General features: G+C 42.7%; 1 protein-coding gene across 2 annotated transcripts in view; it reads right to left on the minus strand.

The window, feature by feature from the left end:
* PRELID2 (PRELI domain containing 2) overlaps positions 1-22,345 on the minus strand; it is a 98,502-nt gene that overhangs the window by 49,917 nt on the left and 26,240 nt on the right. For both annotated transcript variants that reach the window (XM_075541763.1, XM_075541764.1), the window contains 3 exons: positions 20,825-20,882; positions 17,115-17,188; positions 15,455-15,615 (listed from right to left, as the gene is read on the minus strand). In XM_075541763.1, coding sequence (XP_075397878.1) covers positions 15,455-15,615; positions 17,115-17,188; positions 20,825-20,882 — 293 coding nt within the window. The remainder of the gene's footprint in view (positions 1-15,454; positions 15,616-17,114; positions 17,189-20,824; positions 20,883-22,345) is intronic.

The raw sequence follows: 22,345 nt of genomic DNA on the forward strand, positions 1-22,345 counted from the left end.
ACTGCCTGCGTCTGCACCATATCTACCAGGCCATCCACGGACAGACTCACCGCGGTTCAGCACACAGTGGAGACCCGCCCGCGAAAACAGCTCAAGTCCAGGAAAGGCTTTGAGAAAGTGAATGGCAGTTGTACTCACTTCCCTACTTCGGGGTCACTTAAAGATTTGTCTTCCTCCGGATTTGGGAAAATAAAGAGCTCAGGGGAATTATAGATTAGAAATTAATCCCCCGAGGGCACAGCCAGCAGTGCGGAATGCTCGAAACGGCAGTTTCCAGGAGAGCAAAGGCCCTTAATGAGATCGTGTGCCTGAATTACTGACTGGTGCGGTATGGCAAAGCTTGCCGAACTGTTTTCATGATGCGGATTTAATTACAGGGTCTTTGGGAGTAAAATGGAAAGACCCGCAGATATTCCTGCTGAGACGACGTCTCGGTTCCAACCATGGTGGTTCTGCCCTCTCCCATCACCACACGGAGGTCAGGGGGTCCCTGCAAAGGAAAGGGGAGTCTGCGGGTCAGGCAGGCCCTGCCGGAGCCTAACTCTGCTGCAGGCCGGGGACCGTTTCAGAGTGGCGCTCTAGATGCCATCGATGGGCCCTTTGCCCACAGGGCTGCTCTCTTCTTCCCTGGCAGCCTAGAGGGGGGGTTTACTTTAGGGCAAGATGGCACAGTCCCCTAAAACGTCGCTGTCGTTGTTTGGTGCCATCAGTTGGTTCCGACCCATAGCAATCCCTATGCACAACAGAACAAAACACTTCCCAGTGCTGTTCCAAACTCCCAATTGTTCCGATGTCTGAACCCATTGATGCAGCTGAACCCATTGATGGGTCTGAACCCATCCTTGAGGACCTTCCAAGTTTTCACTGCCCCTCTACCAAAAAAGATGTCCTTCTCCAGGAACTGATCTCTCCCGACAACTGATCTCTCTTCCACACCACGTGAGACGAAGTCTCGCCATCCCTGCCTCTAGGGACCATCCTGCCTGTAGTTCTTCCAAGACAGATGTTTGTCCTAAAATATAACACTTAATAATTCATAACCAATAATAATAGCTAACATGTTTAAATTACCTCTTGTGGGAGGGCATTCTGCTGACTCTTTCATGTAGCATACATTTCCATTATCACCAAAATCTTACAAAGTGCATAATACAATTCATATCTCCGTTTATGGATTGAAAAACAAAACAACTCTCAGGTCCAGAGAAGTAAAGTTTCATAAGGTCACAGAATCAAGAAAGGATAAGACCAGTACCCAAACCCAAAATTAACCTCCAATTCCATGTGTCTCCCCATCAAGACATTACTTGGAAAGGGGCCTACCCGGTGCAAGCGTGGGAGGCAATGCTACGAACCGTGCAAGAGCGTCCCTTGTGTGGGAGCTTAGCTTGGGCTACCAGGCACACCGGTGCATGCAAGCCCTGACGTGCCAGCTCCGCCGATGTGCAATCTACGCCACTCAGCGGACCCCACGCTCAAAGACGCCCTGCACCTGGTTCAAAGCTCAGCTGCTACTGCCTTCATACTCTTAATCATCTTTTACCAGGGACAGCTTCACTCTGCGGACCCACCAATCATGTCGCTCATCGGAGTCAAGTCGACAAAACGCGATGCCCTGCCGGGCTCCCAGGACTTTCAGAGAAGCTTGAAAACGGGTGTTCCGGTGGCTCGGTATTGAAGAGAAGCCTCACCACACAGACCCTTGCACGCATCATCAATTCTACCTCTAGGAATGTGTTTCAACCAAACCGTCTCAGATGAAAATGTGGCCCGAAGAGCAAATAAGTGGAAACAATGCAAATGCCCAATTATCAAGGTGTGTATAAAATAATAATCATTTTATCTAATGAATATTTATCAATAGTATTTTTTAACATGGAATGGTATGCGGAATCTTGAGGAAAAATGGCCCAAATTGAGTGTTAAATCAACATAAGTCAGAGGCTTTGGGTGATACATGGTTAATATGCTTGGCCACAACATGAACAATTGGAGAGCTTCGGAAGAAAGCCTGGTTAATTATTTCCCAATCATCAGATACTGAAAAGCCTATGGAGCACAATTCTCTGTGCACTCTGATTTCATATCTGCAAAATTAGGTAAGAATGAACAAATAAATTATAGCAGCTATCATACGTCCAGACAATGGAACAATGTAGTGTGTTCACACCATGGGATGCTACACAGAGCAAAGAGCTTGCTGCCGAGACATACAAGAGGTGCCTTACACTCAACGTTGGACAAAAGAAGCCTAACACAACCAAGTGCATCCGGGATGATTCATTCTATACGAAGGTCAAGTCCAGGCAAAACCACGGACGAGAGGGGTCAGAACATTGCTTCCTTTGGAGTCACTGACAGGGAGTGCACATATCTGAAGCAGGCCTGAGCATAAACCTTATTTTCTCCTCTATGTATTTGTCAGTGTTCTACACTGAACATGTAACCCTTGGGAAAGAAAGAGAAAAACTATTTTTAATACCCCATAGAGTTGGAGTTAAGTTGAAGCACAGTAGGATTCGAGGGCCTGAAGGTTTAGACAGAAAGCTGTTTAGTCATCCCAGGTTAGAGGAACAGATCGAGCAGAAAAAAACAGATATTGCTCCTAAATGCCTCTCACCACTACACCCTCTGGTAGTCAGACACCTATGGAAGAAGGAGTCTCACCCTCCAGCCAAGAAAACATCTTAAGATGATGTGAGAGATGAAAACCATGATTTATAAGTTATCAAGAGTTTTGAGGAAGGGTGGAGAGGAAGGGGAAAAATGAGGAGCTGATATCAAGGGTTCAGGTAGAAAGAAAATGATGAGGGCAATGAATGTACAGATGTGCTTTACACAATTGATGTATGTATGGATTGTGATAAGAGTTGTATGAGCCCCTAATAAAATGTTTAAAAAAAACAATTATTCTTTGGATGGTGTAAGATATAGAGATATATGTCCATACATAAATACAAATAATATAATTAACAGTCTATGGGGGTGGTAGAGTGGGGGAGGGGAGAAAGGGGAGCAGACATCAAATGGTTCAAGAGGAAAGAAAATGGATTGAAAATGTATGAAAATGGAATTGTACAATTATGCTTGATCTAATGGAACTATAGATTGTAATGATATATGTAAGAGCTCCTAATAAAATGCTAAAAATGATGATGGCAACATATTTACAAACGTGCTTGACATGATGGATGAATGTATGGATTGCGATGAGTGCTGTAAGAGCCCCCAATTAAAGTATTTAATAAATAAATAGTGATGGGGAAATACGCATGGCTTAAGCTGGTGAATCCTCTCTGACCACAGGCCAGGGATGGGAACAGCCATGCTACCCTGCGGAATGCACTGGAAAGTGCATGATTGCCGATGTCTTTACGTTGAAAGTTAACACCATCATTTGAGCTCCAATTGATGCTTTTTAATTTTTTTCTAATTTTTTCTACTTTTTCTAGTGTCTACTTTCTTTTTAATTAAGGTTTTCCTCTTTTTTTACTGTTACTGTTGTTAGTTTTTTTATTTATTTGAAATTTTTTTCTGTATATGAAATCTGGAATAGGTAAGTCAACAGAGACCATAACACAGCAGGCAGGGGAGGTTGGGAGCAAATGGGGAGCTAATGCTGATGTGGATAAGAATGAAGAAAACATTCTAAAAAGGATTGTGGTGATGGTTGTACAACTCTTTTCAACATGTTTGAACTACTGAATGGTGTGCTATCTGAATTATATGCCAATGAAACTGTTTTTTTAAATAAAACATCTTCACATGCGGCTGCAAATTTGTAAACAGAAACCAAGAAAGCAAAACTCAGCTGGTTAATTTTGCTTTCCACCTCTGCTTAGCTAGCAATAGTGATTACGACGTTGGCAGTTAAACTTCCAAGTACTAATTCTCACACTGAGGTGGGGAAGGAACTCCTGAGTCTAAGCAGAAATCCATCAACTTTTTGTCTATTGTCCCAAGACTTTTCCAGTTGTTCTGCAGAAATATTAATGCCTGGGCTAGTTTTTCTCTTTTTTTATTAATTTTATTAGGGGTTCATACAACTCTTAGTATAATCCATACATACATCAATATTGCCCGCATCCTCAAAACATTTGCTCTCCACCTAAGCCCCTGGCATCAGGTCCTCATTTTTTCTCCTTCCTCCCCACTTCCCCCTCCCTCATGAACTCTTAATAATTTATAAATTATTATTCTGTCATATCTTGCCCTGTCCGGCGTCTCCCTTCACCCACTTTTCTGTTATCCGTCCCCCAGGGAGGAGGTCACATGTAGATCCTTGTAATAGGTTCCCCCTTTCCAACCCACCCTCCGCTAATTTTTATATTTACTTCGGATGTGTAACTGAATCCACGCCAAGGTGCCTTGGATGAAAAGCCTGGCAATCTACTTCACTGAGGTTACACCAAGAGAACTCCTGGGGAGGGCAGGAAGGACAGATGGGGTTGCTGTGAGTCAGAAAGGGCTGTTTTAATTTGGGTTATGAATGCAGAAAGCGGACAGTGTCTCTGCTACCTAAGAGCAGAAAACAGAGCAATCTTCACACTGGTCAAAGTCATTCATGTCTTCCTTCAAGCCTTTACTTCCACTAATAATTCCTCTCTCTTACAAATTCAGGAAGGCCCTTGTCTGAATGTGGCTATTATTTTTCAATAAGCCATCTCTGTTGTTAATTGTTCACTCTTTGATGGAGAGCTGGATTATCAACTGGTCATATATGTAAGATTCAGATTCCCTGCTAACAACGTCTGTGTGCCAGTCTCAGGCACTGCACGATAGTGACCAGTTTTCAGGGGTTCTCAAGTCTAGTTGCTTAGCAGATTCACCTGAACAGCTTTAAAATGTGTTGGTTCTCAGGTATATAGACCAAAATCTTGACAAAGAAGTTCTATCTGTAACCTTCGCTCCTGGATCCTGTTCTAATACATAACCCAAAACAAAGGGAAAAGGAAAATCAATGGGTGCTCACTAAGATATTTCAAAACTCTACTTGGTAATGGCATAGAATATTCACTTGGCTAAGGATCATTGTTTCGAGGCCTATCATAATCAGTGCCAATTTTTATACGAACGGCTTACTCCATCTTTCAAATGTATAACCTCCCCATTTTGAAAGCAGCTCACCATTAGTTTCAACGACAAATTACATTTGTCTTGTGCTTTACACTTTCCAAGTATTATCTTGTTCAATCTTCTTATTACTCTATGTGGGAGTTCAGGATCTCTCTCCTCTCCTCTTCTCTCCTCTCCTCTCCTCTCCTCTCCCCTCTCTCCTCTCTCCTCTCTCCTCTCTCTCTCTCTCTCCTCTCTCTCTCTCTCCCAGAGTCAAAAGGCTTGTTCATGACCAAGCAAAAACCCTGCCGTTTTGCCCATGGAAGACTTTCTGTGCACCCCCCGCCGACAGAATGCCATCTGACTTCCCAATTTTGCACTTGCTCATCTCACTGAGATCATACTTTTCAACTTCCCGCCCCTCATCCCCTGAGGGCCTGTTGAGTTAAGCAAGGAACGGCTAAGCACAAAGGAGACAGAGGAGGCTGTTTTCTCCCACAAAGATTTGGTCTCAGAAAGAGAAAGGTCAGTACAAGTAGCAGTAAGTCCCTCACCCTGTCTCTGTCTCTCATCCCATTTCTGTCTGCAACGAATGGAATTCCATCTGCATCACCATCCAGTCATCATTCACACAAGAATGGGTCATGGCTATTATCGGCTGGGTGCCAGGCCCTGTGCTAGATGCTGAGAAGACAAAAGTAAGTTGTGATCTCCAGGCTTAGCTGACATGGGACACTGAGCACCGAGTGTGAGAACAGTGGAGGCCCACATTACGGGACCACACACAGAAAAGAGCAATGAGCGTCTTGGGGAAGGCAGTCTCAATGAGCCAAAAATAAGATTCCAGCCTCCGTGTCATGTTCACACAGAGAGGGTCTTGTTGCTCAGCTGTTCATAAGTGGTCATGTGATCCACTAAGTGTTTGAGCACCTACCAGTGCACTGGAAGTCAAGGTCAATGTGAGCACGGGAACCGTGTTTGGGTGAGCAAACACTGTGGTATTTATTCAGGCTATTAGACAACTCCACCCTCAAACCTTTGATTGCCAGGATTGGGACTTAGAAATAATCCCTAAGTAAAGGGAGCACAACCAGGAGATTTTAATCCTTGAGCAGAGGGAAGTCTGGAGGTCAATCAAGCAGACCAGTGCCATCTGAAATACACTGGAGGGCTGTCGCGTTTGCTTCTGGAGTAAAGAAAAACAAACTTCAGAGCAAGGAAAAGGTGGATATACAAGACCCCAAAAAAGAGGCTCGAAATCAGTTCCTTGCAATGTGTCAGCTACATTGTGATGTGCCACATAAGTACTCGAGGATATAAAAGTTTCAACACGTGCATCAGGTAAGGAGAAGGTACTCCATCGTTTCAGAGCTGCACCTGCGTCTCTGGTCCACGGTCCGTGATGCATCTGGTCTCAGCTTCCAAGAGCCTTAGAGTCTCTCTCTTCTTCCCCACTGCTTCAAAGACGGCCCATCACAGATGGCTCACTCCTCTTACAGATACGGGGCTGGTAACAAAAACTGCCCTCTGCCCATCGCCTCTCTTCATAGTACCCACACCGTTGATGGGGCGGTGCCTGGGTGTGAAATGGTTACACAATGGGCTGCAATCCAAAAGAACTGCAGCTCCAAACCACCAGCTGCTCCGTGAGAGAAAGACAGGGTTTTCGATCCCTGTCCACAGTTACGATCTCAGAAGTCCACGAGGCAGTTCCACCCTGTCCTGTCCTGTCGCTATGAGTCGGCATCAACTGAAGGGCAGTGCAAGAGTTTGCGTAGTCTCACCAAGTCATGCGATGGAAGTTACCGAGACTTGGGTAGAAGTGTCCGATTAAGAAATTTCACCACACATCTTATTTTCAAGAATATATATGAGAACAAGTCCAAAAATATTTATATAAAATCTTAAAAACCTTATTAAACCAAAATATCATGACACAAAGTTATTTTTTTCTCAACAATTCCCCCATCTAGGTCTATACACTTCTGAAGATGGCTTCACCTCTCAAGCCCTTTCCCCAATAAATGTATGCTCTTTCATTTATGTCACATTAAACTGGAAGTTTGAGCATCCTCAAAAGGCTCAAATCATATTCCTCCAGAATGTTCTTTGATAGGGAGGGAAAGGGGCTTTCTGGAGGAAATAAGGAGGGCAGGAGCAGGTGATTGCACACCTCATTTTAAAGGTGGTTCAACCATGGGGGCAGGGAACGCTCTAAGATCAATGTGGTGGTGACTGTACAATTCCCCTTGATGTGACTGGACGACTGAACTGTTCAATTATATGACATGCAAATTATGTGCCAATAACTGTTGGTTAAAAAAAGACATAAATAAATAAATAAATAAATAAATAAATAAATAAATAGATAGATAGATAGATGGCAACATATAAATAAAGAAAATGTTCTTTGAATTTGGAGAACAGAAAGAAACTTGAAGGTGTAAGTTCAGGGGTGGGGGCTGGATGGGGTAAAGTTTCCCACTGAAATTCTCCTCGGACGGCCCTTGCCATCTCCTGGACCAATAAGCAGGTGCACTGTTGTGATGGGGAAAAACTCCTCCATTCAACTTCTATGGCTTATCTCCCCAACGAAGTTTTCCATTTTCTGAAAACTTCTTCCCATAATCACCCTGTGACCTTCCAGCAATTCCATCAAGAGCCTTCGGAGCTGACTTCCCTGCCTTGGATTTAATTGGCCAACTTGATCCCTGTGGAAGTCACAGCCTTGATTAGAACTTTGTTCAAAGCCCCCTAATGAGACTAAGCCAAGTGTATTAATGGAGAAACGCGGCCTGCAGCCATCTACTAGTTGCAGAAGCACGTTTGAACATGTTTTGTTTGGAGTAAACCTGTGCATGTGAGAACTGGAATAGAGTAGGTACACTTCTAAGTTTCCTCTTTTTCAATAATTTCAATAGTAATGAAAACTTATTGAACTAAGAATAGTTGCTCATCCCATTAACTTAATCTTGCTGCAAAATTGGATTTGGGTTTTTTTGTTTGTTTGTTTGTCTGACTGTACTCTAGAAGGAATTGCCTTGATTATTTTATGAATGTCGATTCAATCTATCCAAGGGATATATATACTCAATGTTATTAAAGCATGCTCTGCTAGGCTAAGGTATTTTTTTTAATTTCAAGTAATAAGGTTCATAAGCATGAGAGGGCATGCAGGAGGTCTTTGACATGGACGATGAAGGCACTGAGCCAATCAAAGCGAGGTACAGGAGAATGACGCTGCCGCTCATCTGCAACAGCATGACCAGGGCCCATCTCCACTGATGCAAACCCCAACCATGCTTGAACACACCATGAAGGTAGTTACTTACCACACAGACACACACTGGTATGGAAAAGAGCTAAGCCTAAGAAAACACTTTTACCAAAAGATGGTTGTGTTTTGGAACTTCATTACTCTGATAAAGTAAATGTTCATTGTTAAACCCAACTCAAAGCATACGGATTATATTCACACTTAGTACAATAAAACTGTGTTACAGGAATAAGGAAGAGAGCTGGGAAGTAGCAAATCAATGGATTTCAAAGAACTGGAGATCTCATGGTGATCCCCACTCCCGAGGACCCACATGCAACTGTGCTCCGGGAGCAGGCTTTCTGATATCGGAGCACCAGCGCGGGTTTCCCCTCTGGGTGATAGCAAACTGATGACCTTTAGGTAGCAGCTGAACCATGATACCTGTGGATCACCATGGGACTCCTCAATGAATAAGAGCAAAAACGAAATAGAATGGAATCAATAAACTTTACATCCGATGTAAGGCTTCAGAGAATAGAAACCTTTTCTCTTCCGTCTGGACATTCTAAAACAAGAAGCCTTCTCCATTCCCAAATTGAAAATCTATGACCTAATCCACACAATAAATCATGCACATTCCCACAAAAATTGCATCTTTAAATGTTTTGTATTGTGTTTCTAGGTTCAGATGAAGATTTGTGTAATTGCTAGCAATTTTATTTTCAAATTTGGCCCAAGTGCCGTGTATTAGTCTGGGTAGACTAGAGAAACAAATTCCACAGAAACTCATATGTTTAAGAAAGAGTTTTATATAAAGGGTAAGTGTATATTAAGAAAGCACCCCAACCCAGTGCTGCCCAACCCCTACGTCCAACATTAGCCCATATGTCTGACACCAATCTACAAAGTCCTCCTCAATCTCACAAAACACACACAATGACGTCGACCGCTGGAGGAAAGCCAAATCAGTGAGCATGTAAGCATCTCAGCGTTGGCAGGGGTCTCCACACGCTGTCCAGCACTCAGGGCTGCATCAGTGTAGGTCCATGTGGCTTCGCCTCAGGGAGGTCTTACAGGAAGTGAGCCTTGGAAGCTGAAGGAGGGAACTGGCTAAGGCAGCTGCACCCTGGTGCGACCATCAGAGAGCAAGAGACCGGAGATCGAGAAAGGCGAGGCTCACCAAGCCATTTATCTCTCTGCCCTTCAATTAATCTCACATGTGTTTATTGGACAGGTTGGCACAATAAACCTTAACGATCTCATGCCATAATATAAAGCAGTGAATCAGTCTGTCTCTACTAATGTAGGAAATTTATCAGAACACCATGTGTTTGACTGTATGGGTCATATCTATACCCTAGAAGACTGGAAATTCCAGAACTCTTAATTGTGCTGATGAGGAACCTGTACATGGACCAAGAGGTAGTTATGTGAATAGTGCATTGTTGAACAACAAGGAAGGTATGCATCAGAGTTGTATCCTTTAACCATACTACATTAATCTGTATCTAAGCAAATAATCCAAGAAGCTAGACTATATGAAAAATGCAGCATCAGGATTGAAGGAAGGCTCATTAACAACCTGCAATGTGGCATAATTTTGCTCGCTGAAAACAAAGAGGACTTGAAGCACTTAGTGATAAAGGCAAGAGACTACAGCCTCATTGGGAATTATACATTAACATAGAGAAAATAAAAACCTTCACAGCTGGACCAATAAGCAACCTCATGATAAACAGGGGAAAGATTGAAGTTGTCAAGGATTTCATTTTCCTTGGATCCACAACCAATGGTCATGGAATCAGCAGTTAAAATTTCAAAGGAGGCATTGGACATGAAAAGTCTTTGCACAAGACCTCTTTACAGTGTTGGAAAAGATCACTCTGAGAATTGAAGTTCCCCTTTCCTAAGCCACGGGATGGTCAGTCACCTCCTGTGTGTGAGAAAGCTGGACACTGAATAGGGAAGATCGCAGAAGAATGAGCCAGTGAAAATCATGGTGCTGACAAAGACTATGGAAAGTGTGAGATATGACAAAACAATTATAATTTATAAATTATCAAGGGTTCATGAGGGAGAGGTGAGTGGGGAGGGGGGGTGAATGAAGAGCTGATATCAAGGGCTCGAGTAGAAAGAAAATGTTTTGAGAATGATGAGGGCAACAAATTTTCAAATGTGCTTGGACACACAATGGATGGATAGATGGATTGTGATAAGAGTTGTACCAGCCCCCAACAAAATAAATTTTTAAAATAAAATAATTTTAAAAGGTAGGAAGAATCTGAAGAGACAAAGCAACACACCATTAAGTGTGTTAATATTATTACCATTATTCTAAATTATTAAGTAAGTAGGCAAATTGTCTGCTCCTCTAAAGATTTACAAAGCCTCAGAAACCCTAATTAGGATCACTGTGACTCAGAATCGACTCGGTGGCAGTGGGTTTTGGGAAAGGGTGTTAGGTAAAGGGCTTCTTACTCACTTCCTGTAGCTGTGTTATATTGCTGACTATCTGTAACCCTTTGACGTATTTTCTGAGGGTGCTTATGAACGCAATGCTTCATATCTCTGGTCGTGGACATTCCAGTCAGTTCTCTGCATTGCTCATCATCTCCTACAGTACTCTGTTCGGCTGGAATAACGATAATGATACAGAAGACATTGGCTTTAGAAGAGTAGATCATTTCCTACAATAAAGCACGACATAAATACAACACAGAAAGTACCATAGACTTCCAGAAGGAAAAACCAATCTTATATGGAGGAAACCCAGCAACGATGCTCCTTGGAAGTGAAAATGTCAAGACTTCCTCTCTGGAACTCTGGACACATTATCGGAAGAGAACACTACCCGGAGAAGGAGAGCCTGTTTGGTAAAGTAGAGGGACAGCCAAAAAGAGGAAGACCGTGACCGGATAGGCTGACACCGTGACTACAGCAATGAGTTCAAGCTTAAGAACTGTGAGGAGGGTGCAGTGCTTTGGTCCTTTGTACAGAGAATCCCTTGAGTCAAAGCCAACTTGACAGTACCTCATAATAACAATACAAAGAAACATGAAGCCATGGAAACAAGTGTCCCGTGGTAATAACACTGTTCCTTAAAGATTCTGAGACTACAGTTCCCATGTTTGACTTGGCTCTGTCAATTACAGCCAATCTAAGGCTGTACAAGTAAATTAATTCTCTAAGCTTCGGTTTGTATAATGGAAATAGTCGTGGTTCCCACCACACGGAGTTATTAGGAAGATTCAATGAATGTATAGCTACAGTATATATACATATATGAAAGGACTTCCCAAAGTTTGTGGGAACCTGGAATTCAAAGGTACTATAATATTTCCATAAATGTTTTGAAGTGCCCTCATTTATTTGTACACATACACTCATCAGTATTCAATTACAGCAGTGTTTGGCACACAGTAAACTTACATAAGGGTTGGCTGGTATCAACTACCTGAGCCAGGACTTCTGTTATTTATAGACAGTCAAGCTGATACAAGTCGTCCACGTGGGGTCTGCACAGGAAGACTTCTCCGGGGCCTGGCATGTCAAAATGGATTCTAGAAGAGCTGGATTAGTGAAAGAAAATCATATAACACTATCTTTCCAAAGGAAGGAATCCCATCCTAAGAAAGGCTGGATTGGATTAGTGAAGGAAGAAATCATAAAAAGAAATCAGCCAGCTTGTGACGGCACCGTATATGGGGGCAGGAGGGAGGTAATATAGAATGATGCAACTCAAGTCACTTGTCCGAAAAGGTGCCGCCAGTATAGAGATGTTAGAGGGGAGCCCAACTGAGGTCTGTGGAGAGAGGGACAAAACAAGGCTTGGTCAGCGGCCACACAGAACCCATTTCAAAGCCTCCTCTGAAGTGAGCTGACCAGCTGTGCACAGGGACAGAATGGCATCAGGTTGCCTGTCACATGCCCACACCTGCTAACCAATAGAGCTTGACAGCTTGACGGTCTAATATTGGGCTCAGCAGTCATGGCAGGGTTTTTCTTTTTCCCCTTTAAAAAAGGTCAATTTTTCATCTTCTGGGTACAGTAGATAGATTACCCTCAAGTTCCCTGGAAAAGCAGGGGAAGCAAAGTAAGTCTATGTCCTTCTTTCTTTGATGACAGCCACCCCCTCCCCTACCGCACCCCATCTTACTGTCACTGAGAATGTCTATCTAAGTGCCTTTCTCAGGCCATGTCAAGAACTAAGAAAACACAAGTTGCCTGGCGTCTGAACCACGGCTTTCATCCCGTCATCGCCTGTTCAAAAAACCCCAAGTGGCTGCCTGCTGCCAAGGGAATGCGCAGCTAGCCTGGCACTCAAGTACTCCGGGGTGCGACATAAACCCACACTTTTTATATTTCTTCACATTGCTCAAGGCGAAGTTCAAGAGACTTAGATTCACATCTCGCCTCAGCATCTCATGCAGTTTATCAACTTCAGCAAAGTATTTAACCTGAGCCCCAAAGACACTACTGGCAAAAAGCTAACTTTGACCTTGACATTAAGTATGTGTCAACATGTATTTGCCTTTCAAAAAATCCACAGCTGTAGAGACTCACAGTGACCCTAAAGTTTCTAAGATTGCCAATCTGGACAAGAGCAGGCGGCCTCCACTTTATGCCAAGGAGAGCTGGTAGGTTTCAACCACCAACCTGGTCATTAACAGGACCACACCTGCTACCGCACCACTGGGGCTCCTTAGTTTTCACTTATTGTGTCAATAACATAAAACAGAATGTTCCCAAAATGACTAGAATATCACACGTCAAAGCAAGAAAAAGAAAGTAGAAATCAGGAGTACCTTTTCCTACAAGGATATAATAGTATGTATCAAAATAAAGATCAAAACATAACCTTTCCTGCAGAAATCCCTCTTTACTCAATCTACCTTAGTTACATAAATGGGAGATGTCTTCAAAGGAACGTTCACCACTGCATTATTCGTCATCAGAAAACAAACACAAATAGAAACATCTAAATGTCAACTTGGAATGAACAGAGAAATGAGGTAACAGACACTATCTCTAGGAACCCGCATGGTATCTCTGTTGCTCTGGCTTAGCTTCTTTTCTAGAATTGTGTGAAATTATTTCAAAAATAATTTTTAAAGAAACAAAACAAGGTGGGGGAGGGAACTATAGGAAGTTTTCCCTAGAATTCCAGGGCCAACTATCATTTTATACTGAGGAAGGTGCAGTTTAGCTTTTAAGACAAGGCAACAGCTAAAAAAAAAAATCTCAAAATTAAAAATGAAATGAAGTGAGTTTGCTGCCCAAAATTACTTTTTTCTTTGTTAATATAAAATCTGATCATGCCTTCCTTATACTAGCTCTATTTTAAAAAACAAAACTCACTCCCATCAACTTGATTCTGAGTCATAGTGACCCTATAAAACTAGGTAGAACTGCCCTGTGGGTTTCTGAGACTGTCACTCTGTTAAGGAGTAGAAAGTCTCCTCCCAATGAGTGGCTGGTGGTTGTGAACTAGTGACGTTTGGGCAGCTAGCAGCCCAAACATAACCATGACACCACTGGTCACAGCCTTTATACTAAATACCAAATATGGATTCTCTATAAAAAGCTTATCATGAGATAGATCGAGGAATAAAGGCTTGTGGGTGGTTCTCAGCAAAGCCACTTTGGCTGTTAACAGGATTCAGCATTTACCCTCATTCCATGGGCTGTTGGAACACAAAAAAGGCATGCCTCATGTCCACATTATGTGGGTCGGAGTAGAAATTCATTGGATAGCGTTTTCAATGGCTGGCTTTTCAGAAGTCAATCAGCAAGTCCTTCTTCCAACGCACCTGTGGATGCACTCAACCACCACCCACCCTTTTAGACAGTTGAGAGTGTGAACGAACCATTTGCATCAAGGTTTGGGGGACAAGACTGGTTTGGGCAAACTGTAGAGCTTATGAAGGGATTTGAGGTTTGGGAAGTTAACTTATTTGGGTTTAAGAACTTTACTACCTTCATTATAATGACAGACTTCTTTTTAAAAATTTCAGGTGAACATAATGGTCACCACCAGAACACAGTTAAACCTCGGAAATAATATTTCCAGCCATCATCACAGTAAATAACTGCTGCATATTGTATTTTACTATTTTTACCTTCAAAGGAAGTAAGCATTTCTTTCATGTTATAAAATTAAAAATAATTTTAATGTGAGTGCTGACTTGAAGGCAAAAGAACATCTTGGCGCGCTATGATGACTGTGAATTCGTGTATTAGCACACTGAAAGGGTAGAGGAAAATCACCTCGATACAATCTAGATAAATTATCCCTGTCAGCCTTAGTGAGCAGAGAGGAGCTGGCCTTGGCCATTGTGAATCAGACAGTCGTGTGGTTCACTATGCCAGGACGATGGATGCCACAGGAATGCACGCAGTCGACATGCAAAGGGGCATTTTAATGCTGTCTGTGGCCTGGGTCAGGTGCACTTCTTCTTCAAAGTGACATTCTCACTCTGCAACTCACTGAAGAGGCCGTGGGCAGCATTTTTGCCCAATGCAGTGAGAGATTTGATCTCTTGGCTGCTGTTTCCATGAGCATTGATTGTGGACCCAAACAAGATGAAATCCTCGACATCAATCTTCATTCCGTTTATCATGATGTTACCTACTGGTCAACTTGTGAGAATATTTTTGTTGCTTTCTTTGTATTGAGTTGGAATCTGTACTGAAGGGTAAGTCTTAGACCTTCATCAACAAATGCTTCAAGTCCGCCTCACTTTCAACAAACTAGGTCTGTGTATCTCAGGTTGGTCAAAGAGGAGTTGAGCTATTTTCCCCCAAAAGAGAAATATGTTCATTAAAAATCTGTGTGATTAAAAATCAATTTGTATATATTTATATACATAAGCTTTTATAACAAAGAATCTCTGAGTTTACACTGCTTAGGGGACACTGAGCTTTTAAAGATGAGGGGAAAATATGGAAATGGATCATGGCAATGATTGAACATGTCAATGAACTGTACCAATAAATTAATTCATTAAATTTAAAAGTTTAAAGTATCCCTGAGTTAAGCAGATGTTGAGCATAGAATCATAGTTCTTTAAACTGGGTGGTTCATGTGTGCATCCCTAACTCAACACACACACACACACACACACACGGGGGTAGTCTTACCAATTGGGATTTTCCACACTTTCCCGAAAAACCGACTCTTCCTTCATAGATGCATATTGTGTCCAGGTAAGACAATGACTCTGTATTGCCATGCTTCTTTCCTGAAGATTGAGCCATGATTCCTCTTCTAACTGGACGTCAGGTATCTTTAAAATGCTCACCTGTCCAAGAGAGGGAGGAGAGCTTTCTCAATTTAGGAAGAGCATACATGACTGCATCCAGATTGTTTCTGATCTTGGATAATTAAGAGGACAAGGAACCCTGATATACAGATGGTAGCTCACCAATTACTACAAGCCTTGATCATCAACTACACTGTGACCTTCCTAAAAGCTGGTGAGGACATGCAAATGACCCAGAATTTATGCAAGCTGTAGAGTCCCTGACCTGATTTCCCTAACTGCTAAACACTAAGTCAATTGTCAGCCTCCTTCACATCTCCTCTCAGGCTGGTCATGGCCTTCTTAAATTGATGGAGTCTAACAGGCCCACTTAGGAGAAGTCGCATGCAGGGCATTATCAGGTAAAGTATTTTCTTCCTTTTAAACTCTGTCCAATACTAAGAAATGTATGTTTTTCTAGGTGGAGGAGACATGGAAAACTACGAATTGTACAAGTCAGAGGTATCTTTACATTATTTAAGAATTGAGATACAAGACAAAGGGGAATGCCTTTTTAAATAGTAAATCCAAAGCACGTATACAGGGTAAAGGGACGGTACACACACTGTGGGAAAAGTCAGTAATAATTCACTGTATACAGTGCAGTACATTTGACCATCTAAAAAATTTTTAAAGCTCATTTTCCTTTTCATACCTGATTTCTGCTCATGAATGAAGTGATGGAGTCATTTAATCTATGATGAGGAAGCGAGGGAAGTCAACATTGTTTCTATACACAGTACAGCGATGTAACAGGTAAGCCGACTGCAGGCGCCAAGCTGGGCTCTGCATGGCACGCAAACCACTTGGGGCTTGGAAGGACCATCGGAGCTGTTTGAAAAGGGGCCTGGCCAGAAGCTCGCCCTCTTGCTTCCTCATCACTCAAAAAGCCCTCCCCTGCCCACAAACCCCCGATGCTTCATGCAGTGCCATTAAAGATTGCCACAGACCTTTTCCAACGAAGTGCCACCAGCGGGCTTGAAGGGTTCAAAGAGAGAAAACAATCGGCTATCAAAGACTTCCATCTCAATGCTGTCACTTTATAGAAACGCACACAGGAAGCCGGGCAGTGAGCACAGGCCCTCCCTGAAATCCCCTGCCCTGTCCTCCCCGACAGCAAAGTGGACTCTGAAGCTTTCTTATTAAAGATTAAGACTAAAGAGTTACAATATGCCCAATTCTAATCATTCTTACCTAAAAGCCATTTCTAACTTTGGACAGGTGAAAAAAATCGCCTCGTACAAAAAGCCCACAGTATCTGTAAGATAAGTAGAGGCCATCTGTATGTTCACTAAGAGCACCTCCCGTCACCACCGAAACACAAAGAAAGGAAACATATTGCTGGCACTGGAGTCTGCCCAGACTGAAGGTGAGCGCGGAGAGCCTCCTTGCTGTGGAGGACTGCGAGGTGCAAGGACTGGGGACATCCCACGTCTTTCACATCGTAAGATGCTCTCTCACCCGGTGTCATGCCCAGTCGGATTACATTCTGAGTTTACCTTCCGCAAAATTTCTGGGACCACATTTTTACAGACAGCAATCCTCTTCCGGTAAATGATCCCTGTGGATATATCTAGAAAGAGAAAGGTTTTATTTACACAGTGCCCCCCCCAAAAAAAATCATATCCTTGTCGTAATGTCAACAAAATGCTTAATGTCAACCTCAATTTTTTTTAGGGAGCAATCCAAGAGAAAAGACTTCACTCAAACCTGTTTCCATGCCCACATTTCTGGGCCAGATCTTTCCAAAGACAGTTATCGCACGGAATGAGCATAAAGCACGTCCTCTCGCTGTACATCCCAAAGCAAGGATAAAACGATCGCACATCACTCACTGCTCTGGTCTGTCGACGTCAGCGCTCCAGCCACAAAGCAGCCAATGGCCATCACGCCTCAGCTCAACTCTAAAGAAGAATGCCTTCACACAAATATGGAGAGCCGAGGCTGAATCCGCCCCCTTCTGCACCAAACACATTTTCAAGTACCTATTTCCAGCTACAAAACTTAAAGCTACAGGTAAGTTCTATCGGCCACACTTTCCACCCTCCTAGAAGAGCAGAGCATTCTAGCTGAGCCCGTTCTCTTTCAGAGGGAATTTCCCACCTGGGACCAGACGTGTAAAAGGCAAGAACTAAATGCTAAGTTAACAAAACTGGAGCCCTGGTGGCGTAGTGGTCATGCACTGAGCTGCTAACCACATGGCCGGCAGTTTAAAACCACCAGCCGCTCTGCCCGAGCAAGACGAGGCTTTCTAGTCCTGTACAGTTCCAGTCTCGGAAACCCGCGGGGGAAGTTCTACCCTGCTCTATCGGGCTGCTATGAGTTCGAAGTGACTTTATGGCACTGAATTTCGTTGGGGTTTGGGGAACAAAAAAGGGAAACAGAGGCAGAATGATGAACTTCAGCATCCATTCCTGACGGAGATACACTAATAAAGAGGTTCTTAAAGCCCCGGGTCTTGTGACTCTAGTCCCCTGGTGCAAACACGCTGAGCTCTGAAGCCGTGATCAACTAAGAAGTGGCTCCTGGCCCCACAGGCAGCCCTTGGGCCGTCTCCTGCAAGGAGCACACACACACACTATTACAGGCTTGGCCACTCCCAGAGGCAAAGATGCCCCTGAGGGCAACAGTGAAAACTACAATTAGCATTTTAGATCTCTTTGAAATATGCACTGGACTCTTTCCTATGATCTTCACAACAACCCAGAGCAGAAGCAATAGGATGCTGCCACTCGGCAGGTGACGAGACAGACTCGGAGAAACACGCAGCGACAAAACCAGGACTGGAAATGACTCCTGGCTGAAGCCATATCATAAGGTTCTTCAGTGAGTGTGGCCGCATGGGCAAATTCGCGGTCTCTTTTCACTTAAAAAATAAAAACTGCTTCTACCTTTCGTAGAAGGAGTGTGAGGAAATGGAGAACTAGGGGTGGAGAAGGAACTCATGAAATCGATTTCCCAGGTGCGCCTGCTAGAAAGTCCGGCTGGGAATCCCCTCTCTGCCTTGCATGGCAGCTTCAACAATATAGATCGCCTCTTCTCACCCTCCCTAAGGATGCTTCCAGCTGACCCGTTATGAATGGGTCGAGAGGGCCAGGACGAGCAGAAACGCAGGAGAAGGAAGCCACGGGAAGGGAAGTCTGTATTGTAAGCTACTCATACTTTAGCAGTCACCAGAACTTCGAGGTGTTATTGTTGTTTTTCTCTTAAGAAAAACTACTGGTCAGTTTTTTGAAATAATTTTTCGAGTCCCTTAAAGTAATTAGAAAAGAATAGTGGGGGTGCAATAAGCCAGGTGTGGAGCTAGTTATCTACTTATTCCATGTAATTTCAAGTGTCTTAAAACAGGAATTGCTTTACAGCATTTTAATATTTAATTAAATGTTAAATCATGATTTGTACTGTAGCAGTTATCCTGTTCTATATTGCCAAAACAACTTTTCTTTGTCTATTAAAGTCTGAATAAACCATTAAAAAAATAAAAACTGTGAGAGAAATGTAGGAAATAGTCTTAAATGTCCTAGTTTGTGTTCACCCAACAAGAGAGGGGCCCAGAGCCAGTGAAGGACCAGTTTTCTCAGAGGCTGGAGAGTAAGTAAATTAGTCCTCGGCCAGGGAGACTCACAAGGTTTGTACATTAAATGGCAATGCTCATTGTTGAGGATGGCAAAGGAGACTCCTAGATTATCTTCCAGGGGCCTTCAGACTTTTTCTTTAAAAGTCAGACAGTTAATATTTCAGATTTTTTATGTCAATCTGTCTCAACCACTCAACTTTTTCATTGTTATGCAAAAACAGCCACAGACAATATGGAAAAAAGTTGATTCAGTTGAGTGTCAATAAAACACTAGTCACAAAAACAGGCCACATGGGTCATGGACTTCCAACACCTGTTCTAGGCCACACTGAGCCACTTGATTCGGCAGTAAGTTTCCAGACACTATCCATCTAAGCCGTTCGAATGACTAGGTACTCACCTCGCTTACATACACTATCGATCATGTTTATTTTGTCATCTCCCACTCATCTGTCGGTTTTCCCTACTGAGGTGCCTTGCAGGTTCCTGTGATGCTGGAAGCTATGCTGCCAGTATGTCCAATACCAGCCGTCACCCATGGTGGTCAGGTTTCAGTGACCCCTTTTAGGTCTATGAAGAAGAAATAGGCTTTCCGCTTCTAAAAGAAGTGGAATGTTTATGAATAACAGAGGAACATTATCTGATACACTGTCAAATGAAGAGGCCCTCAGGTTATAAGGCAGTCAAATGTGAGTGGGGAGGAGCTGACCCCTCAAAGGAGAGTCGCCCTTAATTTCAAGGATGGAGCAAAGCTTTGGGGGCCTTCGGTTAAAGATGGACCGCAACTCAACTAAGAAGAAACAGCTGCACATATGCCTTACAAATCAGAGTGCGGGGTGTAAAAGATATGAATCTAGGAGAACTGAATATCATCCAAAATGAAATACCCTAGATATTGGTGAGTTGAAGTTGACTGACATTGGACATTTTTGAGTGTGACAATCATATGATTTCTATTCTGGGAGTGACAAATTCAAGAGGATTGGAATAATCTCATTCATTGTCAAAAAAAAAACAACAACAACCAATTCAACATCTACCTTAAAGTACAATACTGTCTGAGATTGGATAATATTTACGTGCCTATAAGGCAGGCCAGTGAATACAACTATTATTCAAACTTACATAACAAACACTAAAGCCAATGGTGAAGAAATTGAAGAATCCCTCCCTCTGAGTCAGAACCAATTCATTGGCACCTAACAGCATTTTGGCATCTATAAAAGAATGTAAATAAATGACACATATTAATAGCCAGGTGACCTTGGAAAAGTTATTTAACCTCTTCTCCCTTGGCTTCCTCATTCACTAGAGATAATAAAAATATCTTCATAATACATTTAAAAGGAGTTAATAGAGTTCAAAGTCTTGGCACATGTAAGTTTAAGGAAAGTGTTAGCTGTTACAATTGCATGTTGATTAATAATCAATTACTAATTTAGTAAGTGACAAGAGTCTTCTTCAATTGCTATAACTGTTGGTGGCCCTAAGTGCCAGACCTTTCTATCTTCACCTCGAGTACAGAAATACATCTGTCAAAAACACACACCCACATGTGCACACATAATTTCATTAAGGATCAGTATCATGTAATGATCATCAGTGAAGTAAAGGCAATCTTGGAGAACTCACCAATTTTTTCCTCCACGGTTTTCACAGAGATGACATTTTTATCCATGGGGTTGGGATACTAAAATAAAAACACCAAAGGGAAATTACCATTTATCTTTTACCAAAGTGAATTCTATTAGCAGTGATCACAACCAACACATATTTTCTAAGCAACAGTCAGTCTTCAATAGAGGGTTTTTACGATTTAACTAAGCAGGTGAGCTGTTATCATATACTGGACAGGTATGAAATTCAGTGGACACTTTCACTGCAAAGTTTCTCACATGGAGCACCTGGAATATCCCACCCACCAGCCTGTGGCTCAACAGCCCAGTGCTGAAACCCTGTGAAACCTGGGTTTCTAATGTCAAGCACACAGCCACCAGTACTTCTATCAAGTCGATTCTGACTCCTTTGACACTACAGGACAGAGTAGAACGGCTCCAAGACTTTCGAACTAAATCTCTAGGAGAGTAGACAGCCTCATCTTTCACCAGAAGACCGATTGTTGGGTTTGAGCAACCAGCTTGCGGTTAGCAACTCAATGCATAACCCACAGTGCGACAGGGGCTCCTGCCAATCACATCATAGGTGCTCAATCAATACGTTTTCCCTGAAAGACAATTTGTAAAAACTCTGATAACAGCATCATTTCTGTTGCAGGCAACTGATACACATTATCTCCGTTTAACTCTTAAAACCATTGCATGAACGACTGGCCTGTTGCTGTTTTCCTCTTCACGTATGAGAGATGGTCAAAGTATTCCACCAGTTCCTGTAGACACGATTCATCCCACACAAACTGTGAATAAACAAGTCTATGGAATCAGTGGCTGGCTGCCTGTCTTAGTCTCCTTAGGATGTTTGAAAAAAAAGTCCAATCAAAACACTGGCATCCAAGGGAATCGCGGGGCGGTAAACTCAAGGCAAAGGGTCATCTCAGAAGATCAGGCTGACTGTTTTTTTTTATCCCAAATCATGGTAAGACTTTTCTCAAAGGACCCAGGACAATCACAAGGACTGCTTATGAAGAAATTTTCAGAAAACGGAGAAGAGTATTGCTGAGAGCAAAGCTACAAAAGGTGCACCAAGGGATTGCTTTCCATCTCAGCAATGCACCTGTTCGTTCTCGGAGATGACACGGGCTGTCCTAGGAGAATTTCATTAGGAAACTTTAATCTACAGCCCTATTTTGCCTCTACATCCTTCTTTTTTTGCCCTACACTTAAAAAATATAATTCAAAGGAAGACAAATTACGTGCCTCAAGGAAGTGGAAACTGATGTGTTGGCATGGTATACGCCAAAGGGCACAGGATTCCTCAGAGAAGGTGAGAGAGAAGGAAACACACATCAGCTGCAGAGGTGGATCGCCTGGATGGCCATATGCCAAGAAGAGATAGCTTCACGTTTGTATTTCTCTTTACCAGTGGTTTCTACGGAAGTATAGTGAATGGTATTTCATTAGAACCAAATAATATAAAAATATAATCATACAGTTTTATGAAAAGTTGATTCCAACAAATTTGAGAATCTAGAAGAAA

This window comes from Tenrec ecaudatus, chromosome 2 (genome assembly GCF_050624435.1).
Source record: "Tenrec ecaudatus isolate mTenEca1 chromosome 2, mTenEca1.hap1, whole genome shotgun sequence".
NCBI classification, from domain to species: Eukaryota; Metazoa; Chordata; class Mammalia; order Afrosoricida; family Tenrecidae; genus Tenrec; species Tenrec ecaudatus.